Genomic DNA, 23,882 nt, shown 5'->3' on the forward strand with positions numbered 1-23,882 from the left:
GTAAATTGAAATCTCCACCTAAGACTATAACATGCTGAGAAAATTTATGTGAAATGTATTCCAAATTTTCTCTCAGCTGTTCTGCCACTAATGCTGCTGAGTCGGGGGGTCGGTAAAAGGAGCCAATTATTAACCTAGCTCCGTTGTTGAGTGTAACCTCCACCATGCCTAATAGTGATACAATCAGAAATGTAGCACGGCAATTGACTAGATTTTTAAATCTAAGATGACTAATTTCTGTGCAGAATGTAATGTACAAAAGAGGCGTCTGCAAATATTTTCAAATGGAGAAAATTTTTAGCTAAACTCTCATTCAGAACATCTATCAGACGCAGTCTATTATTTGGTTCTTGTTGATCATTAGCAAAGAAAGCAGCAGTGTATGTAACAACAAATAGCAGTCTAAAGCAAGCCATGCCGCGAGCGGTCATAAACACCTATTATCAGAATGTGACAAACAATGCATGACACAGTACAATAAGGCATTTTCAGCCTAGAGTGGCGTAAATACCTATAACAAAGAGAACGGCACTTATCAGATCAAACAAAAATAAGCAACCGATTCAAACCAGACAAAGCACGCCTGACACATAGCAATGGCTACCTGGTAAAGCTTAACTGATAAGCTTATGACTCGAACCAAACTACTGTAGCTGTATCGTCATTTATTCTACCTAAATTGTGTCTGATATTACAAAAGACCAACTTTCTTTCGATTTGGAAGTGCGGCTTAAAACTTTTCTCTCCCCTTGAATTTCGAGTCTCAAATTTCAGGTGCGGCTTAGATTCGGGAAAATTTTTTTTCCTTGATTTCAAGTCTCATTTTTCAGGTGCGGCTTAGATTCGAGTAAATACGATAGTTAGGGGGAAGTTGTGAGAAACTCCATAGTACATCTAGGTTTTTTAATCTAAGCCTCTTTTGCAATCATATGGCATTATATAGTAAGGTACTAAAAATTCTTGTAAAATATGAGACAAAGGACTTAAAGTTAAAAAAATAACACAATCTAAAATTTTTGCTCAATAAAAGTTGATTTATATTTGAAATGAAACTTATTTTAAAAGAATCATTACACATTTACATTTGAATTATATCTTTTATGGAGATTATGTGGCATTTTTGTTCAAGGATCCACTTGGACCCGCGATTCCAGTTGTTGTTGTTGTTGTGGTCTTCAGTCCTGAGACTGGTTTGATGCAGCTCTCCATGCTACTCTATCCTGTGCAAGCTTCTTCATCTCCCAGTATCTACTGCAACCTACATCCTTCTGAATCTGCTTAGTGTATTCATCTCTTGGTTTCACCCTACGATTTTTACCCTCCACGCTGCCCTCCAATACTAAATTGGTGATCCATTGATGCCTCAGAACATGTCCTACCAACCGATCCCTTCTTCTGGTCAAGTTGTGCCACAAACTTCTCTTCTCCCCAATCCTATTCAATACTTCCTCATTAGTTATGTGGTCGACCCATCTAATCTTCAGCATTCTTCTGTAGCACCACATTTCGAAAGCTTCTATTCTCTTCTTGTCCAAACTATTTATCATCCATGTTTCACTTCCACACATGGCTACACTCCATACAAATACTTTCAGAAATGACTTCCTGACACTTAAATCTATACTCGACATTAACAAATTTCTCTTCTTCAGAAACGCTTTCCTTGCCATTGCCAGTCTACCTTTTATATCCTCTCTACTTCGACCATCATCAGTTATTTTGCTCCCCAAATAGCAAAACTCCTTTACTACTTTAAGTGTCTCATTTCCTAATCTAATACCCTCAACATCACCCGACTTAATTCGACTACATTCCATTATCCTCGTTTTGCTTTTGTTGATGTTCATCTTATATCCTCCCTTCAAGACACCATCCATTCCATTCAACTGCTCTTCCAAGTCCTTTGCTGTCTCTGACAGAATTACAATGTCATCGGCGAACCTCAAAGTTTTTATTTCTTCTCCATGGGTTTTAATACCTACTCCGAATTTTTCTTTTGTTTCCTTTACTGCTTGCTCAATATACAGATTGAATAACATCGGGGAGAGGCTACAACCCTGTCTCACTCCCTTCCCAACCGCTGCTTCCCTTTCGTGTCCCTCGACTCTTATAACTGCCATCTGGTTTCTGTACAAATTGTAAATAGCCTTTCGCTCCCTGTATTTTACCCCTGCCACCTTTAGAATTTGAAAGAGAGTATTCCAGTCAACATTGTCAAAAGCTTTCTCTAAGTCTACAAATGCTAGAAACGTAGGTTTGCCTTTTCTTAATCTTTCTTCTAAGATAAGTCCTAAGGTCAGTATTGCCTCACGTGTTCCAGTATTTCTACAGAATCCAAACTGATCTTCCCCGAGGTCGGCTTCTACTAGTTTTTCCATTCGTCTGTAAAGAATTCGTGTTAGTATTTTGCAGCTGTGGCTTATTAAACTGATTGTTCGGTAATTTTCACATCTGTCAACAGCTGCTTTCTTTGGGATTGGAATTATTATATTCTTCTTGAAGTCTGGGGGTATTTCGCCTGTTTCATACATCTTGCTGACCAGATGGTAGAGTTTTGTCAGGACTGGCTCTCCCAAGGCCGTCAGTAGTTCCAATGGAATGTTGTCTACTCCGGGGGCCTTGTTTCGACTCAGGTCTTTCAGTGCTCTGTCAAACTCTTCACGCAGTATCGTATCTCCCATTTCATCTTCATCTACATCCTCTTCCATTTCCATAATATTGTCCAAGTACATCGCCCTTGTATAGACCCTCTATATACTCCTTCCACCTTCCTGCTTTCCTGTCTTTGCTTAGAACTGGGTTTCCATCTGAGCTCTTGATGTTCATACAAGTGGTTCTCTTATCTCCAAAGGTCTCTTTAATTTTCCTGTAGGCAGTATCTATCTTACCCCTAGTGAGATAAGCCTCTACATCCTTACATTTGTCCTCTAGCCATCCCTGCTTAGCCATTTTGCACTTCCTGTCGATCTCATTTTTGAGACGTTTGTATTCCTTTTTACCTGCTTCATTTACTGCATTTTTTATATTTTCTCCTTTCATCAATTAAATTCAATATTTCTTCTGTTACCCAAGGATTTCTACTAGCCCTCGTCTTTTTACCTACTTGATCCTCTGCTGCCTTCACTACTTCATCCCTCAGAGCTACCCATTCTTCTTCTACTGTATTTCTTTCCCCCATTTTTGACAATTGTTCCCTTATGCACTCCCTGAAACTCTGTACAACCTCTGGTTCTTTAAGTTTATCCAGGTCCCATCTCCTTAAATTCCCACCTTTTTGCAGTTTCTTCAGTTTTAATCTACAGGTCATAACCAATAGATTGTGGTCAGAGTCCACATCTGCCCCTAGAAATGTCTTACAATTTAAAACCTGGTTCCTAAATCTCTGTCTTACCATTATATAATCTATCTGATACCTTTTAATATCTCCAGGGTTCTTCCATGTATACAACCTTCTATCATGATTCTTAAACCAAGTGTTAGCTATGATTAAGTTGTGCTCTGTGCAAAATTCTACCAGGCGGCTTCCTCTTTCATTTCTTAGCCCCAATCCATATTCACCTACTACGTTTCCTTCTCTCCCTTTTCCTACACTCGAATTCCAATCACCCATGACTATTAAATTTTCATCTCCCTTCACTATCTGAATAATTTCTTTTATTTCATCATACATTTCTTCAATTTCTTTGTCATCTGCAGAGCTAGTTGGCATATAACTTGTACTATTGTAGTAGGTGTGGGCTTCGTATCTATCTTGGCCACAATAATGCGTTCACTATGCTGTTTGTAGTAGCTTACCCGCATTCCTATTTTCCTATTCATTATTAAACCTACTCCTGCATTACCCCTATTTGACTTTGTGTTTATAACCCTGTAGTCACCTGACCAGAAGTCTTGTTCCTCCTGCCACCGAACTTCACTAATTCCCACTATATCTAACTTTAACCTCTCCATTTCCCTTTTTAAATTTTCTAACCTACCTGCCCGATTAAGGGATCTGACATTCCACACTCCGATCCGTAGAACGCCAGTTTTCTTTCTCCTGATAACGACATCCTCCTGAGTAGTCCCCGCCCGGAGATCCGAATGGGGGACTATTTTACCTCCGGAATATTTTACCCAAGAGGACGACATCATTATTTAATCATACAGTAAATCTGCATCCCCTCGGGAAAAATTACGGCCGTAGTTTCCCCTTGCTTTCAGCCGTTCGCAGTACCAGCACAGCAAGGCCGGTTTGGTTATTGTTACAAGGCCAGATCAGTCAATCATCCAGACTGTTGCCCTTGCAACTACTGAAAAGGCTGCTGCCCCTCTTCAGGAACCACACGTTTGTCTGGCCTCTCAACAGATACCCCTCCATTGTGGTTGTACCTACGGTACGGCTATCTGTATCGCTGAGGCACGCAAGCCTCCCCACCAACGGCAAGGTCTGTGGTTCATGGTTATGTTTGTCAAAATATCGATTCCAGTTAAGCACAACTCACATACACCTCGCCACCATCTCTGGGCACCGAGACTGGACTCTTGTTGCGCACATCTGCGACTCAATATCTCCTCAATATGTTGAGTAGGACTCGGTCTTTTTCATAATATTGTCATTATTCCATTGTTTGAGAAAATGTTTACCTATATTAAGAAAATCAGAGGTCTTATAATGCATTGTTGGTGCACACTCAATATTAATTTTATTTCTGTTGAACGTTTGCCAACAACTCTGATGACAAACTGGGATGTGTCTGTTATAATTATTTAAGGCAATCGTATCTGTAAAGGTAATGCATATGATCATAGTTTGGTAATTCATGGATAATGCTGTCTAGTGTCAAAAACCCTTCAGGAATCTAGAAAAACAGGCTCTATATCCTCACCTGCCCCTATTATTTACAAGATGCAGTGAGTAAATAAATCAAGTTGTGTTTCACATGAGTTGTTTTTCCTGAAATTGTGCTTATTCTCTGACAGAAGCTTCTTTTCCTAGGCACATCAGAATGTTCAGCTCTCAACACATTTTAGCATTCTGTAACAGACAGATGTTAGTGGCACACTGTTCTTTTACCATTTTTTACTTTGCCTGATAAAAGTTGAACACCCAGAAGACATGGTTAGTTATCAATGTAACTTCATACATACATACACTACTGGTGGATATGTAAACAATTAAGAGATGCAGTTTTCTGCAACGATGAAATGGCCACCAGAGTAAATCAGTGTTGTTCATGTGTAATGTTGTTATCAGGCCTAGTATGGTATACAAGGGGCACGAACAGTGCCAAATGTGGAGTGATGACTGAAGTACATGAAGATGCTGCGTATTCGTGTGAAACAGTGTTAGCATCACATGACAAAGTTATGATGGCAACCAGGGAGTAGGTCCCACTCTTTCAAAGTTTTGGTGTTTCTTCTGGTGCCGTGATATGGGGAGCTATCATGTATGACTTCAGATCATGGCTTGTATTAATAGAGGATACTGACAGCACAATGGTACATCACACACAGCACTCACATGTGCCATTTATCAACAGGGCAATACTTGTCCACATATGGCATGTAACTGTATGAAATGCCTGTGTGATGTTGAGGTACTCCCCCATGGCCAACAAGATCCTCAGGTCTTTTCTCAATAGACAATGTGTGGGACCAACTTGGATCTCAACTCTGTCCCAGTGTCGGTATTCAGAACATCAAGGACCAGTTACAAAAGTTGGGCCAGCTTGCAATAGGAGCAGATACAACAGCTTTATGACAACCTTCCCAACCAAATCAGGGCGTAAACCCAGGCCAAAGAGAGTGGAACGTCATACTGATAGTGAGCTCGTAATGTGTCAAGTTATACATAAATTTGACTCAATTTTTTAATCACTAAAATAACATCACAGACCTCTCAACTTGTTAAGTTTCATTTCATTTCCGCCTCCCCTTCAAGGTGTTTAACTTTTTTTGTTGCACAGTGGATAGTTAGTCGTACGAGGATTATGGAGCACAATATATTCTCAACAAATATGAGTCAGTAAATCTAAAAGGTGTTGCAATAAAAGGGCTAATTATTTGAATATATCTTATTTACAGGTTTATGCAATGGTCAAACATTTGTTTGGTAATGTCAATGATACATGGATTTTCAATGAGAAAACAGTTCAAACACAAGGATACTCAGTGAGCAATGGACAGATGCACAATGGGAGTTATTAGAAAAAAATGTGGATCAGGGAACAAATTGGAGTGTGAGATGTTAAGTATAGCCGGAATGAAAATAAAACGTAGGTGGGCAAGCAAATGGGTGCTAAATTTCACAAGGAGGTATTTTTTGAGTTCCAAGAGATAAGAAAAGAGAATGAAGATATCTAACAGAAAGTAGGTAGAGGACATCAGAAAAACTGTTTTAGTAGAAAGAATGTATTTACAGTAGCAGAAGAGTGGAATGCATTGAGAAGCCAGAAGGAAGTCTGGTGAATACAAGTACATATCACATGCCTGATGATGGTTTCTTAATGTCAGTGACTTTTTTATATTTAACATCTGCACATCCTAAGAATGATAAAAATACTGTTTACACTACATTTCATTCTCTTGACGTCAAATGATGTAGGAAACCATACTTCCTCCTGTTCACTGTCTATCAGATACTAGCCACTTACTGTCACTATCTTGCAATGATATTTGCACTCACAGTACTCACCTATTGATTCTACAACTGGTTGTGCATATTTTATGCATAGTTCCATAACTGACATGAGTATTCCAAGATATATCATCAGAGTTTGTGTCTGGTACCAAAGAGGGACTATCAGGAAATGGATTATCTTGCACTGAGGTTCACCTTTTTTGGTATCTTCCTGACACTCTATAAATTATTTTGAATGACATGCTATTCACAAGTCGCAGATAGGCACAACAAAAAGACGGTCACAAATAAGTTTTTGGCCAACAAGGCCTTTGTTAAAAGTAGACAAAATACACACACACACACACACACACACAGATGTACATGTGTGTGTGTGTGTGTGTGTGTGTGTGTGGTGTCTATCTTTGACAAAGGCCGTGCTGGCCAAAAGCTTATTTTGTGACAATCTTATTGTTGTGCCTATCTGCACATCAGCATCTCCGCCTTACGGTGAGTAGCAAATATCCTTTCATAATATTGTTGCATTCCATCCTGGATTTTCCGTTGTTTGAGTGATGTTCATTTTTTTGACACCCTCTTCAGATATCTATGTAAGATGGTGACCCATCTTCAGTAACTAAAAACTTCTCAAACTACACTGCAAGAAGTTGCGAGCACTTGCAATTGTAAACCCCATCACTACTCTGCAATTATACACCAGCTCACGGCACACACAAGCTGGCCAATCTCTGTTGATAAATCTACTCAATCAGTTGAATTACTTCACTAAATCTTTCCAATGGCAGTACATCGTTTGATTTTCAGCAACGAATTTCTCATTTCCATTTGACTGATCTACATAAATAATCCTAATTTAACTGATTATGCAATTATTCATGTGTATGTTCTAGAATCAAACAAAAACTGCTCAAAAGTAGCCCATAATTCTACAAATTCCTGTTTTGACACATTCAGCAAACAATATTCAATTGCTTCTGTACACAGGAATCTATTGGTAATTTATTGCTTTTTCAGGTGAGCCAAAAGGGCTATGAATGCAACCACATAAACACGTAGTATGTGGCCTGTACTTGAATGAGTTCTCACCATGTCTGAGGGTGATTTGGCCACATTAATACACAGCAACTGTTGTGAATGCAAATGCATCTGTGATATCATGGTTAACATAAAAGGGAAATAACAAGAATGAGGATAAATGTGGGAGATAATATGGAGAGTTCTGAATTTGGTAAGTGTCCACATTGTTTTATGGGATTATTTTTACTATTTAAAGATGATGTGTTTTTAACAAACCCCGTTTGCTAAATATACAACTGCTACATAAAAATAAAAGAACGGAGTTGGGAATAAACATATCTTTTTAAATTTAGAACTAACCCCAGAAACAAGAAGTAGTTTCTTCTGTAGTCTTCGAATCAGTAATGTTTGTTGCTCAGCTTCTGTCTGGTTCTTGGCAGTATCTGCTTTTATCTTATCTAGTTCCGATACAACAGAATCAAATTTCAGTTGTAAAGCCTTCAACCTGAAAAGAAAAGTAAATAAAATTTGTGATAATTTCTGAGACAGTGGGAATGTTAAAGCTTGTTCCTGTATATAACATTACAAAACTGATATAAACTGTACTAAAACCATCACATACCAAAAATAAATTAAATAATATTTAAGTTATGAGATTATGTCTTCACTCATGTTGATAATGTGTCACCATAAGCCAGAAACAAGTAGACTACAACAAATTGAGTAGCATGTCCAAATTAAATCTTTTGAAGGTTAAAAGCACATATGTGTGGTTTCACATACTACTATAGTTCTCAAGAATGGTCCAACAAATGAGCAAACTCAAGTACATCTCCTATTTTGTTCAATCTGTCTTTTCACCTCTCCCTCACTTTATTTACAATGTGAGAGCCATTCCAGCACCAATAGAAACACATTTTTTTCTCTTCCAGTTTCATGCCATTTTTCAGATAATATCTATACCAATAGAAAAAAGTTATAAAGATGAAGGACAAATGGGCAAAGTATCACTACTAGTGTCTGCAATAGGTTCCTGTAAGCTGGCATGAGATAACTGAACAACATAACAGATGCAAAAGAATGTAAATGAAATTGGGGTGGGGTGGACTCTGACAGACAGATGCCAAGACAAATGCAGGAAGAACAAAATAAAGATCACATAGCGAGCAACCCTTTAATATGAGAACTGGGTGAATAGTGTTATTGGCATGAGCTACCAAAAACTAAATTGAGATATCTGATGCTATAAACTATTTCTATATTAATTACAATAATACTAACTCTGTGCTCAGTGATCCATTCTCTGACTTCAAAGACAGCTCCCGCTGTTGCAAGGCCCGAACCACAGAGCGAACCTTCTCAGCCATTGGAGTAGTAGCGGAAGCAGATGATTCACTTTCTGCAGGCCCACAGACCTCTTGCCCTAGAGTCTCCCACTCCTGAAGACAGTGTTGCAGGGTCTCACAACTGGCCTGAACACGAACCAACTCTCGCTCCCGTTCATCTGCTCGCTCTTGTCGCTGCTTTAGATCTGCTACCATCTCCTCCAGCAGTAACTTGTTTTGCACAGCGTTCCTGTAAAATGTTGTTGCTATTATTTGACGTTTTATAATGTGCTGAACAAAAGTAGTTGACATCTCAGTACCACATTTTACAACTGTAAGGAAAGCATGTTCTGAACTAGACAATGGCTTAAAAAGTTTGAGTGAGGCTGAATTTTCATCTGAAGTGCCTTACATATTAAAATTGTGCACCAGACTGGAACTCAACGTGTACCTTTGACTTTCATGTGCGATTCTATTCCTGACAGACAACCAGGTAGATGTAGCAAACCAATACAAAGCTCCATCCCTACAATAACTCTAATCTACTTTCCTAATTTTACAGAAACATCACTGCATACCTGGTCTATAAATTATTTCCAGAATGAATATTTCACTCTGAAAAAATGTGATTTACACTATTAGTAAGCTCACAGACAGATTAATGCTGTGTACTGCATTAGCAGTTGAATCAACAAACATCTACATCTTCATCTATATTCTGCAAACCACTGCAAAGTGCAAGACAGAGCATACTTCCCACTGCATCAGTTATTATGGCTTCTTTCTGTTCCATTCACATATGGAGCGTGGGAAAAATGACTGTTTCAATGCCTTTGCAGATGCTTTAAACAATCTAATCTTGTTCTCATGATCCCTATGGCAGTGATGTGTAAGGAGTCAAAGTGTATTTTTACATTCATTCTTTAAAGCTGGTTCTCAAAAATTTGTATGTAGGCTTTCTTGGAATCATTTGCAACTATATTAAAGTTCTGCCAGTTCAGTTTCTTCAGCATCTCTATGACACCGTTCAATGGTCAAACAAACCTGTGCGCATTCATGCTGTCCTTCTCTGTATACATTCAATGTCCCCTGTTACTCCTACATGAGTCCTACACATTTGAGCAATGTTTTAGGATGGGTCACATTAGGGTTTTGTAAGCAATTTCTTTGCAGACTGATTGCGTTTGCCTAGTACTCTACCAATGAACCAAAGTCTGCCACCTGTTTGACCTATGACTGAGTCAAAGTGATCATCCCATTTCATATCCCTATAAAATGTTACAACCAAGTATTCGTGTAAGTTGACCGAATCTAGTTCTGACTCATTGATATTGTTGTCATAAGACATGACTTTTTTTGTATTGTGAAGTGCATAATTTACATATCTGGACATTTAAAGCAAGTTTCCAATATTAACACTATTTTGAAATCTTATCAAGAACGAGTGAAATGTTTGTGCAGCTGTTTTCAGACAGTACTTCATTATTACTACATAATCTGCAAGGAGTCTTGGAATATTGTCTAGTCTGCATAGTGTCTGCATGGTTGTTAACATACACTGAAGTGCCAAAGAAACTGGTATAGGCATGGTTATTCAAATGCAGAGATACGAAAACAGGTAGAATATGGTGCTGTGCTCAGCAACGCCTATATGAGACAACAAGTGACTGGCGCAGTTGTTAGATCGGTTACTGCTACTACAGTGGCAGGGTATCAAGATTTAAGTGAGTTTGAATGTGGTGTTGTAGTTGGGGCATAGCAATGGGACACAGCATCTCCAAGATAGTGATGCAGTAGGGATTTTCCCTTATGATCATTTCACGACTGTACCATGAATATCAGGAATCCGGTAAAACATCAAGTCTCCAGCATCGCTGCAGCCAGAAAAAGATCCTGCAAGAATGCGACCAATGATGACCGAAGAGAATCGCTCAATGCAAATTGCTGCAGATTTCAATGCTGGGCCGTCAACAAGTGTCAGCATGCGAACCATTCAATGAAACATCATCGGTATGGGCTTTCAGACCTGAAGGCCCACTTGTGTACCCTTGATGACTGCATGACACAAAGCTTTACGCTTCACCTGGGCCCGTCAACACCAACATTGGACTGTTGATGACTGGAAAAGTGTTGCCTGGTCGGACGAGTCTCGTTTCAAGTTATATCGAGCAGATGGACGTGTATGGGAATGGCGACAACCTCATGAATCCATGGACCCTGCATGTCATCAAGCTGGTGGAGGCTCTGTAATGGTGTGGGGCGAGTGCAGCTGCAGTTACATGGGACCCCTGATACGTCTAGACATGACTGACAGGTGACACACATGTCAGCATCCTGTCTGATCACATGTATCCATTCATGTCCATTGCACATTCTGAAGGACTTGGGCAACTGCAGCAGGACAATGTGACACCCCAAACGTCCAGAATTACTACAGAGTGGTTCCACTGACACTCTTCTTAGTTTAAACACTTCTGCTGACCACCAAACTCCCCAGATATGAACATTGAGCATATCTGGGGTGCCTTGCAATGTGCTGTTCAGAAGAGATCTCCACACTCTGCAGGATTCATGGTGTCAGTTCCCTCCAGCACTGCTTCAGATGTTACTAAGTCCCGCTACGTTGTGTTGCAGCACTTCTGCATGCTCATGGGGGCCCTACAAGATACTAAGCAGGGGTACCAGTTTCTTTGGCTCTTCAGTGCATAGCACGAGCAAATTAGTCCCAGCACACTTCCCTGGGCAAACATTTAGTTACTTCTACACCTGACATGCTGTGTTCTCCCTAACAAGAAAATTTCAATCCAGTCACAATATTACTCAATACCCATACATATGGCCGTACTATCAATAGTAAGTGTAGGTGTGGCACTGAGTCAAATGCTTTTTGGAAATCGGGAAGTGCAGCACCCGCCTGACTTCCTGGATCCATGGCTTTCGGGATATCGTGAGAGAAAAGAAAGTTGGGTTTCATATAATCACTGTTCTCAGAATCCATGCTGGTTGGCATGGAGAAGGTCATTCTGTTCAGTTTATCTCAATATATGTCAAGAATATTGTATGGTATGAAACTTAATGACAGACAGATTAAAACAACATGCTGTACTGGGACTTGAACCAGGGACATTTGCCTTTCACAGGCAAGTGCTCTACCAACTGAGCTACCCGAGCACAATTCATGACACATCTTGGCAGCTGCACTTCTGTCAGTGTATCATCTCCTACCATCCAGACTTCACAGAACTTCTCCTGTGTAACTTACAGGACTAGAACTCCGGGAAGAAAGGATATTACGGAGACATGGCATAGCCACAACCTGGCAGGTTGTTTCCTGCATCTCAATATTGGATGATAGTCTTGTAGACCTGTTCTGCTACTCTTGTAGATGGGTGTGATTTGCACTTTCTTCCAACTACTGGGCATGATTTTTGTTCAGTGGATCAGTTCAAAAGGGGGCTCATTCAGTATAGAATCTGATAAAGAGTCCACCAGGACCTGTAGCTTTGTTTGATTTTAGTCATTTCAGCTCTTTCTCAACATCAGTGCATTTGTCTTGCCTTGACAGAATACACATAGTACCTTTTCCAACAGATGAAATGAGCCTCACTGGCTCACTTTCAGTTTCAGTAGGAGACAGCACCTTGAACTTATGGTTAAGGGGATGGGTGTAACACTGTGAGTTCTCCCTGGTCCCTGTCTGACCTGTACAGGATGCCTAGACCTACCACTGGCATGCCTCTCACAGTCAAGTGGGCAGGTACCTGTAGATACTGTACTTGCTGTATAGGAGACAGGATTTACAGGAGAGGACAGCACTTGAGGTACCTCCGGTATCTCTGGCATACAAATCTCAGGAGCCCTCTAAACAAACTCATTCACAGCAGCTTATGAATATCAACTACCTCGTCCCATGTTTGAGAACAATATCCACTGTTGGGCTGCATTATGGCTGGTGCAATGTTTTGGACAAGAGTAAACAAACAACTTTAAAACAGACCCACTGATTATCTTTTAATTTCTGGATCTGTTAACCTAAAGGTATTACTACAGTTTCTACATAAGAACTGAAGAAGTTAACAAGTAAAAGAAGATTTCTGGAGGGGAGGGGAAAAAAAGAAGAAAAAGAAAAAGAAAAAGAAAGAAAGAAAGAAAGAAAAAGGTTGAAACTTTTTAAAGATTAATAATTCATGATAAATGCAGACAATATACAATTCTGTTGAAAGGGAAAACTAAATGTGATACGATACAAAGTTATAATGTGTGCTACAACTTTAAATCACACACTGATTCACTAATTTACTATAAAATACACTATCAGATCAAAAGTGCTGAGGCCGCCTACTTCAGACATTGTAGCGCCTACTGCATTGATATCCCACTCCATGTCCAACCAACACGGGATGCCTGCATCAGGGGGTGTATATTCACAAGGAAAACCTACGTCATCTGTTTTGTCAACACAAATACTTACCAGTGGCCACAACCCAACACGAGGTCTTCACCAACGGCCACCAGGGACCACTACCAGTTTGCAGAGCCTGCAGAACAGCTTCACCAGAGGTCATAGTTAGCCCAGGAACTACTTTGATACATCAGGCATGTGATCGCAAATAGTTCTGGCAGATAAATCTGACAACAGGCTTTATAAGGCGGCGCACTGCTGACAAGAGGGAGTTTGATGCAGCGCTTTGAAGGATACAGAGCTGCCGCCCCAGCAGCCAAGGCCAGACGCCTCTTCTAGCTGGCTGATCTCTTGTAGATGGACTTGGTATAGTCAACGAACCTCTTGACATTGTAGAATTGTTTATTGTGTTCGTTCCCCATGAAGAGGCGGGTATTTTCTATTATTATTGTTTGTTATATTGTATTTGTGTCAACCCCCAGTAGAGAACGAGTTGGTCGTTCTTTTGGAAATTGTATTATTGTTTCGTTTTGGTGAGTCCAATAAATTGTTTTCGGATTTGTGTTTTCTGCATTTCTATTCTGCTAGTGCATATACTTCAAAAAGTGTCCTGACACCTATTAGTGGAACTGATATGGAGTGTGTTCACCATTTGCCTTTACGATGGCTTGAACTCTGGTGGGGAGATTTTCAGTGAGGTGTCTGAATGTCTGTACAGGAATGGAAGCCCATTCTTCCTCAAGAACAGAAATCAGAGAAGGTAGTGACATTGGATGAAGGTGATTTTGGATGCTGCAGTTTGGAGTGAGGTGGACTTTCTAGTTCATCCCAAAGGTATTCCATTGAGACTCTGGACAAGCCAATCCATTTCAGGAATGTTACTGTTCACAAACCATTGCCTAACAGATGTTACTTTATGGCAGGGTACTCTGTCATACTTATACACTAGTCTTCAAACTGTTCCTCTGCGGTTCCAGTGCCATAAAATGTGTTCACATACTCCTGTTTTTCTCATTTTCTTAAGCACAATAAGGGGACCACATCCTATCCAGAAAAATCACCCCAATACCATATACCCCCTCCTCCATACTTCTCTGTAGGCATTACACATGACGGCAGGTAACATTTGTAACATTTTCCAAATATTTGCCAAACCCTTACCCTTCCATCAGATTGCAACTTTATGTAGCATGAATCATCACTCCAAATCACTCATTTTCAATTATCCACTGTCCAGTGGTATCACACCTTGCATCACCTCAAAAATTAGTACTGAGTACAAATATGTTTGGATTATGAGGAGCTCCTGAGCATTGTACCCCATTCTTTTTAACTCCCTACACAGTCATTATGTGAGCTGGACTGCTGGTAGCATCTTGGAATTCATGAGTGGCCCTTCCGCAGATTTCATGTGATTTTTTACAACCACCCTCTGCAATGCTCGATGATCCCTGTTCATCAGTACATGAAGTCAGTATTGATGAAGCAATGGTTCTTCCTTCGTGTTCCCACTTCAAAATCACATCACCAGTAGTTGATCTGGGCTGGTTTAGAAGAGAGTAAATGTCACTGATGGATTTGTTACACACATGACATCCAATGACTAGTCCACATCTGAAGTCATGAGCTCACCAGACTGATCCATTCTGTTGTTACAGCTTCTCTACTGACAACACAATAATTCACATGCCTCTTCTTATTCTGGCGGGTCAGCCTCTCTTGATGTGTTTTTGTTTTTTTTTTTTGTTTTTTTGTTTAAGGGCGCTCAACTACTGAGGTCATTAGTGCCCAGTCACAATTGTTAGAGCACATAGAATCTAGTAAAACTCAAGGGGGGGGGGGGGGGGGGGGACACCAGAAAGTTCTTACAAAGATGCAGATAAAATAAGTGAAAGAGTTAGATGTCTTTTTACAAGCCAGTCAAAGTAATGAAACGAAGAACACGAGCAGCTGCTCGGGCGTCATCAGCTAAAATATCCTGTAAAGTAGATGGCAGAGACAGGACAACACGAGATTGACTAAAACGGGGACACGACAATAAAACATGGCACACTGTTAATGCATGACCACAAGGCCACTGCGGGGCTGGGTCACCGGAGAGCAGATAGCGGTGGCTAAACCGGCAATGCCCAATCCGCAACCTGGTCAGAAGGACCTCTTCTCGCCGAGATGGTCGGGAGGAGGTTGCCCAAGCAGTTGGGAACGGTTTTACTGCCCGGAGCTTGTTTCTGGGAAGTGAGGACCAGGTATCCCACCACAACGACACAAGCCTCTTACAAACAACCCCACTAACGTCAGAAGACGGGACACAATGGGAGGCTGGCCGAGGCAGGAGGACTGCAGCCTTGGCTGCAGCATCAGCAGCCTCATTCCCAGGCACTCCTACATGGCCGGGAACCCACAGAAAGCTGACAGGAGAGCCACCATCAGCAAGGGAATGGAGGGACTGCTGGATTCGTTGCACCAAGGGATGGACCGGATATGCAGCTCCAAGGCTCTGAAGAGCACTGAGTGAATCAGAGCAGAGTACATATGATGAATGGTGGTGGCGGCGGGCATACTGAACATCCTGATGGAGAGAAAAAAGCTCGGCTGTAAAGCTGGAACACTGGTCGAGGAGCCGGTATTTACGGGTGACAGCCCCGATGACAAAGGCACAGCCGACACCATCGTCAGTTTTGGAGCCATCAGTGTAAATAAAGGTGTGACTGGCAAGTCGCGCACGAAGTTCGACAAACCGTGAGCAATACACTGCAGCCGGAGTACCCTCCTTCGGGAGCGAGCTGAGGTCGAGATAAATATGAACCAGAGCCTGGAGCCAAGGTGGTGTCGGGCTCTCACCCTCTCTGAAGGTGGTAGGGAGGGCAAAATCCAATTGTCGAAGCAGGTGACGAAAGCGGACTCCAGGGGGCAGCAGGGTAGACACATACAACCCATACTGACGGTCGAGAGAATCAGCGAAGAAGGACTGATAAGAGGGGTGGTCGGGCATTGACAACAGCTGGCAGGCATACTGACAAAGCAGTATGTCACACCGGTAGGTCAATGGTAATTCGGCAGCTTCAGCATAAAGACTCTCGACGGGACTAGTGTAGAAGGCTCCGGTCGCAAGACGTAACCCCCTATGGTGGATGGAGTTGAGAGGCGTAAGAGGGATGGCCGAGGAGACGAGTAGACGAGGCTCCCATAATCCAGCTTTGATCGGACTATGGACCGATACAAGCGAAGCAGGACAGTGTGATCCACTCCCCAAGATGAACCACTAAGAACTCTGAGGACATTAAGGGAACGTGTACAACGGGCAGCCAAATAAGAGACGTGCGGAGACCAACAAAGTTTCCTGTCTAGTGTGAGCCCTAGAAACTTAGTTGTTTCCACGAATGGGAGAACAACGGGACCGAGATGTAAGGATGGCGGAAGGAACACTTTATATTGCCAAAAGTTGATGCAAACCGTCTTCTCTTCAGAGAACCGGAAGCCATTTGCCACACTCCATGAGAAGAGGCTGTCTAGACAACGCTGAAGGCAGCGCTCCAGGAGGCACGTTCTCTGGGCACTGCAGTAGATCCCGAAGTCATCGACAAAAAGAGAGCCTGAGACATTAGGTGGAATGCAATCCATAATTGGATTGATCGCTATGGCAAAAAGGGCTACGCTCAAGACGGAGCCCTGAGGCACTCCGTTCTCCTGGAGGAAGACGTAGGACAATACGGAACCCACACGTATCCTAAACTTTCGATCTGTTAAAAAGGAATCAATAAAAAGGGGCAGGCGACCGCGTAGACCCCACCTGTGCATAGTGCGGAGGATACCTCCTCTCCAACAGGTATCATAAGCCTTCTCCAAACCGAAGAACATGGCTACCATGTGGCGCTTTCACAAAAAGTTGTTCATGATGAATGTCAACAAGGTCACAAGGTGGTCAACAGCAGAGCGGCAGCGACGAAAGCCGCATTGAACATTGGTAAGTAGCCATCGAGATTCAAGAATCAAAACTAACTGAGCATTAACCATGCGCTCCATCACCTTACAGACACAGCTTGTAAGAGAAATGGGGCGGTAACTAGAAGGAAGGTGTCTATGCTTCCCGGGTTTGGGTATAGGAACAACGACGGCGTCACGCCATCGCATGGGGACTTGACCTTCGGTCCAGACGCAATTGTAGGTACGAAGAAGGAAGCTTTTGCCTGCCGCAGAAAGGTGTGCAAGCATCTGAACGTGAATGGCATCTGGCCCCGGAGCAGAGGGTCGGGACAGTGCAAGTGCACGTTCGAGTTCCCGCATAGTAAAGGGGGCATTATAAGTTTCCAGATTCAGCGAGTGGAAGGAAGGTCGCCGAGCCTCTTCTGCCTCTTTCCTGGGAAGGAAGGTAGGGTGGTAATGGGCGGAGCTTGAAACCTCCGCGAAAAAGCGGCCGAAGGCGTTTGAGACATCCACAGGATCAACAAGGACCTCATTACTTGAAGTCAGGCCAGGTACCGAGGAGTGGGCCTTAATACCCGACAGCCGGCGCAGGCCACCCCAGACGACAGAAGAGGGAGTAAAACTGTTAAAGGAGCTGGTGAAAGAGGCCCAACAAGCTTTTTTGCTGTCTTTGATGACTCTACGGCATTGCGCTCGGAGTCGTTTGTATCCAATACAATTCGCCAACGTAGCATCGCGGCGAAAGGTGCGTAAAGCACGTCGTCGAGCACGGATAGCGTCTCTACAAGCCTCATTCTACCAGGGGACAGAAACGCGATGTGAAGAAGAGGTTGTACGAGGAATGGAACGTTCGGCAGCATTGATGATAACAGCCGTGAGGTATTCGACCTGACTGTCACAACTGAGAAAATCGTGGTCCGGAAAGGTCGCCAGGGAGGAGTAAAGTCCCCAGTCAGCTTTCGGTATGTTCCAGCTCGAAGGACGTGGGGATGGGGTGTGGTGCAGGAGACGAACGACACAGGGGAAGTGGTCACTCGAATAGGTGTCAGAAAGGACATACCACTCAAACCGACGGGCAAGAGTGGTAGAACAGATCGAGAGGTCCAAGTGGGAGTAGGTATGAGTAGAGTCCGAGAGGAAAGTCGGGGCGCCAGTATTGAGGCAGACAAGATTCAGATGGTTGAAGACATCCGCCAAGAGGGAGCCTCTCTGACAGGATGCAGGAGAGCCCCAAAGGGGATGATGGGCATTGAAGTCGCCAAACAATAAAAACGGCGGAGGAAGCTGAACAATCAGGATGATGGAGTGTAGACGGTACAAACAGAAAAGGTAAAGGCAGAAAGGGTAATATGGACAGCTATTGCTTGGAGTGGGGTGGTCAATGGGATGGGATGGTAATAGACATCGTTCCGAACGAGCAACATGACCCCACCATGAGCTGGAATACCGTCCACAGGGGTGAGGTCAGACTGCTCCGAGGTATAGCGGGTAAAAGCAATATGGTCAGTTGGGCGCAACTTGGTCTCCTGGAGACCAAGGACGAGCGGACAGTGCAGGCGGAGGAGCAGTTGTAATTCCTCCCGATTACATCGAATACCTCTTATGTTCCAATGTAACAAAGCCATCGCTAGTCAGAAAAAAGGGGGAACGAAACGGGTGAAGAGCTCGTCACCTCGACGGCCGCGGAGGGCCAGGTTTCGAGGGAACAACGCTACAACCGGCGGGAGGCGGATCCTGTTCCATCGAGTCGTCACCAGCTGCGGCCGCTTTCCCGGGTTGCGGAGGAGGGGCAGCATCATTCGCCGACGAGAGGCCAGCTGAGTGCCCCGGCAGAACTGAGGACGGCCGGGAGCAGCAACTCTCGGATGGAGCGTCAGACGAAACGCGCCAGGGTGGAGAGGGGGATAAAGACTTCTTCTTGGAGGCCTTCTTGGAAGTCCGATGAGGCACGGGGATGGTGGGCTGGACCCGAAGAAGGTCCTCACGCACGGGGTCCGTTTTGGAACGCCGGACCTCGGAAGCCGGTGTCCGGAACGTTTCCCCGATGGACGCCTGAGAAGAGGATCGCTTCTCAGGCGGCGGCGGGGGAGGAGGAGGAGGGGTGGCCCCTGGGGCAGAGGGGGCAGGGGCCGCGAGGGAGCAGGATTTGGAAGGGAGGGGTTTGGGAGGCGGAGGCATAGACCCCGGATGGGGTGAGGAGGTGGAGGGGGGACAGGATAGGGGTGAGGATACTGTGGAAGGAGTGGACACGACTGAGGCAAACGAAGTTGTCAACGTCACGGGATGGAGGCGGTCATACTTCTTCCTGGCCTCAGAATAAGAGAGACGATCCAAAGTTTTTAATTCTTGAATCTTCTTCTAGTTTAAAGATCTAGGCGAGTGGATGCCAGGACAATTGACGCACCAAGGTGGTGGGGTGCATGTATGTTCCTCACGAAGAGGACGTCCACAATCGCCACAAAGGGGCTCAGCCTCACACCGTGACGATATGTGCCCAAAGCGCAAACACCGAAAGCAGCGCATAGGAGGTGGGACGTAAGGTCGCACGTCGCACCGGTAGCACATCACCTTTACCTTCTCCGGGAGAACGTCCCCCTCGAAGGCGAGGATAAAGGCCCCGGTGTCGATGCGACGGTCTTTGGGGTCGCACTGGACTCGCCGGACGAAACGCACGCCTCGGCGCTCCAGGTTGGCCCTGAGCTCCTCATCAGATTGCAGCAGAAGGTCCCGATGAAAAATAACCCCCTGCGTCCTATTCAGTGCCAGATGCGGGACAATGGACACTGGGATGTCCCCAAGTCGGTCGCACGCCTGGAGCGCCGCCGGCTGTGTGGCGGAGGTGGTCTTTATAAGAACGGACCCCGAACGCGTTTTACTGAGAGCCTCGATTTCCCCGAAGATGTCCTTGATGTGCTGGACAAAGAATACGGGCTTGGAGGTGGCGAATGTCCCCCCATCGGTCCGAGAACAGACTAAATAGCGGGGGAAGTACTTCGCTCCAAGCCGGCGGGCCTGTCCTTCCTCCCAGGGAGTGGCCAAGGGGGAAAGGGCAGGAGAACCAGAACCAGAGACAGTACCTTTCTTTTTAAATGACTCGGCCGCAGAGCGACCTGACACATGTTGACGTTTCATCTGCGAAACGTCCGCCCCGATACCACCCACTCCGACCAGGGGCTTCCCCACGGGCGCCACCCAGCCTCAGCAAGGGCCACCTGGCAGGATGACAGTTGCCGGGAGTCCTGATGCCCCAAGGAGACGGGCATCTACTCCTTGGCCGATTTGGGGAGGGTGCAGCTCAGGTATCGGCAGTACGATCCCTGTGTTGTCAGTGGGCTACAACCTAGAGGGTACATGACAACCCCACCACAACGGGCTCGCTACCATGCTGGATTTCGGGTGCCATGGAAAGTCCATCATGATCGTAAGTGCAGATGGGGACGCACTATGGGTGTAACTTGTGCAACCCATCAGGCATTTAGGCCCAATTTGAGGAATAGTGGGTGTGGTTACAACACCGTTACAATGCTGAGTGCCAAGGTCTTAGTGCACTGAGGACCAGTGATACACCACGTAAGGCGTCCTTCCCCAAAAGGCTCATACTTCTGTAGAATTTTGAAAAATGGAGGTCAAACCCCAAGGGGGACCATCACATGGAAGGCCGAAACTGTTGAAACTCCTTTTAGTCGCCTCTTACGACAGGCAGGAATACCTTGGGCCTATTCTTACCCCGGACCCGCAGGGGGACTCTCTTGATGTGTAGTGGTCAATTCCCAATATGTAGGGATTTTCAGATGCTGTTGCTCATATAGCGTATGTTATGCACTACACTTTTAACAGCCAAAAATTCTCAAAAATATATGATTATACAAGTAGGTGTACACTGAAATTCGAAGTAAACATCTTTTTTTATTATTTTATTTATTTATTAACTTTTTTTCTGAGGAGATGACTGCTGAAATTGGGGCAGCTAGTAATGCAAAAATGCAACGCAAGCTTGACCTTACGGTGATAAAAAATTTTATGGTAAATTATTAAACTGCACTTCTGCACAGGATTTACATTTTAAATCAAAGTAATCACAATATCTTTAATTACACTTGAGTGTGGCATTTGCTTATTAAGTAACAATGATTAGGAGTGCCAGCAACAAGAATTTAGGGAGATTAGTCATAAATAAATCTCTTTAGACCACAGTTATTCAAATCCAATTTACAAATTACTTTTACTCATGAAAAAGGAAATAATAATTTGCCCATTATCAATTACAAGTATCTCAGGGTCATTACCAGGGTGTTCAAATTGTGATTGCTATGAGTCAAATGGAACTGGCAGGCAGACATAGATGAGATCTGTAGCGTGTTTTACCACACAGTGATCTGGCTGCTATTGGTGTGGTGTAAGACATGCCGCAGGTCAGCACCATGAGGGCAGAAGGTAGAGGTGCTGTGATTGGCTGGCGTATCTCCTGGCAGTGTATAAGTAACAGGCAGCGCTGTCTCAATGACAAGTCTCCTATTTCCAGTACCTGCCATTAAGTGACCCCTTCAAGGTGATCGCTTCGTGTTCTCCAGAGGCATGGTCCTGGGCATGGCCATGAGCTCAACTGGCTAGTTTATTTTCTCTTCTGGCCAATCAAACTGTTGTTCAGCATTATTGTTAAACATTTTGTGCCAGCCACAATAATCATGGCTGGATGACCACATTCAGATTTTATTGTGGGTGGAATTCCTTCATTGGGCGAACTCCATGTCACCAGTTAAGAACAGATATCCTGTGATTGTCTACCCATTTGTCACAGTATGTGCAAATGCTAAAGAGCATTCACAGCAAGCATTCTTCCTCTTAGCAAATTGTGTGATGTTGTTTTCCATTATCACCTCACATCCTGTCTGTCCTCTGCTCCACCCACTAACAGGTCACTTCTACTCTTCTCAAAAGCATTCTGGTGTATGATAGTGACTGTCCAGGGGGCAGGGAGTCTATTGTCAGCATGAACCATGCACACTTCGCAGGCTAACTGAAAGATTTAATTTGGCAGTAACACTTATCAAAGTACTTGTAACCAAAATAGTTCGACTGATATGAAAAATGTATTGTATATGTTACAGTGGAAGTGGAAGTGAAGTGGAAGTGGAAGTTTCAGGGAATGTATACCATCACTGGTGATACTGCACCTTCACTGATCCATTTAGTGAAAGTGGATTACTCATTCCAGTTCTGCCACAAAACACATTGACTAGGGATAGTGCATCACTAGTGAATGTATACCTTCATTGTCAAGAGGTAAGGAATGTGAACCATGGCTATAATAACAAAACAGTTGTACTTTGAAAGTTGCATTTATCACCTATAGCTTGAAAACATAGTCATATTATGTAAAATTCATTTATTGCAGCAAGGACATGCACCATGGCACTTTGAGTTGCACAACACATTTTTGTTTTTGCAAAAGCATCCCACAGTCTGGCATTTTTGCTGGGAGTTCCATTTGAAGAATCCCTGGTCACTTCCCATCGACTGTCCTCAGGGCAATAGTTTTCTCTGCTGGAACTTCCTCCTCCGAGATTATTCTTAGAGAGCAAGTACTGAACTGGGAACTAAAGCAAAATGTTGTAGTTATAGCTTCAGTGGCATACCGTATCGTCCCTTCCACAATTATTTAAAAACAAACAATTTATTACCGTGCATATAGTTTGCTCAGCACACCATCTCTCATCCCGATTCAGTAGAAGCCATAGACGGTTGTCTTGAGGATGATGCCTAAGATTGTCCTAGCATCTCCTCTTCCTCTATCAAAGTCAGGAACTGGAACTTTCCACTGTTGGAAAGCAGCGATCTGAACAGTGCCACGTTCTTTGCACTTGTTATTCTAAGCACTTGTATGCTTCATTTCTGTGGTTTTTAATAGCCCAAGTTGAATCGTCTAAATCAGTCAGACAGTAGTCATTATTGTTAGGAATACTTTCTCTGTGTTTTCAACCTATGTTCCTGTTGGTATGTTACCCTCTTGCAATGAAGTTTACTGTGATCATTATCCTGCAACGTTTCATCCCTGTCTCACTGCTAACACTCACTTGATTAATTCTATTTTCACAGTCACCCTCAGAGTGAACATTCATCAATGATCCAGGATATACACTTGTTTAAGACAAACCATGTTTAGGAGGGCAGCCAACAAATTTAGTGAGATGGTCCTGATAAACCATTATAAATCTGTAATCACTTCGTACGGAGATCTTTAATTCCAAAATGTACAGCACTATTCTTCATTAGCTGTCCAAATCTTAATGCATGGCTCCACTCCACAGTGTTGTGCTCCTGCATCCATGTAGTTAGCATATTTTCTATGTCTTGATTTGCTCACTCTACACTGCCTTGGCTCTGACTGTGTCTAGGTTTACCGTGGACAATCTTAAAATTGACCCATAGTTCAGTTGAGCTGCTCATTATTTTGTTAATGAACTCCCTACCATTGTCAGACTGCAACATACTGAGGGAGCGCCTAACAACGTAAAAATATCAATAATGTTATCGCATATCTCTGTTAGCTACTTAACTGCCCCAAACTAAGAAAGGGTATAATGCGAGGGAG

The 23,882-nt window shown here is 43.5% G+C and overlaps 1 protein-coding gene across 1 annotated transcript in view; it reads right to left on the minus strand.

Annotated features, from left to right (window-relative positions):
* LOC126095273 (mitotic spindle assembly checkpoint protein MAD1) overlaps positions 1 to 23,882 on the minus strand; it is a 108,040-nt gene that overhangs the window by 48,088 nt on the left and 36,070 nt on the right. Inside the window, exons 6-7 of the mRNA XM_049910031.1 lie at positions 8,921 to 9,214; positions 8,000 to 8,144 (exon numbers count right to left, since the gene is read on the minus strand). Coding sequence (XP_049765988.1) covers positions 8,000 to 8,144; positions 8,921 to 9,214 — 439 coding nt within the window. The remainder of the gene's footprint in view (positions 1 to 7,999; positions 8,145 to 8,920; positions 9,215 to 23,882) is intronic.

Source organism: Schistocerca cancellata, chromosome 8, assembly GCF_023864275.1.
Source record: "Schistocerca cancellata isolate TAMUIC-IGC-003103 chromosome 8, iqSchCanc2.1, whole genome shotgun sequence".
NCBI lineage: Eukaryota > Metazoa > Arthropoda > Insecta > Orthoptera > Acrididae > Schistocerca > Schistocerca cancellata.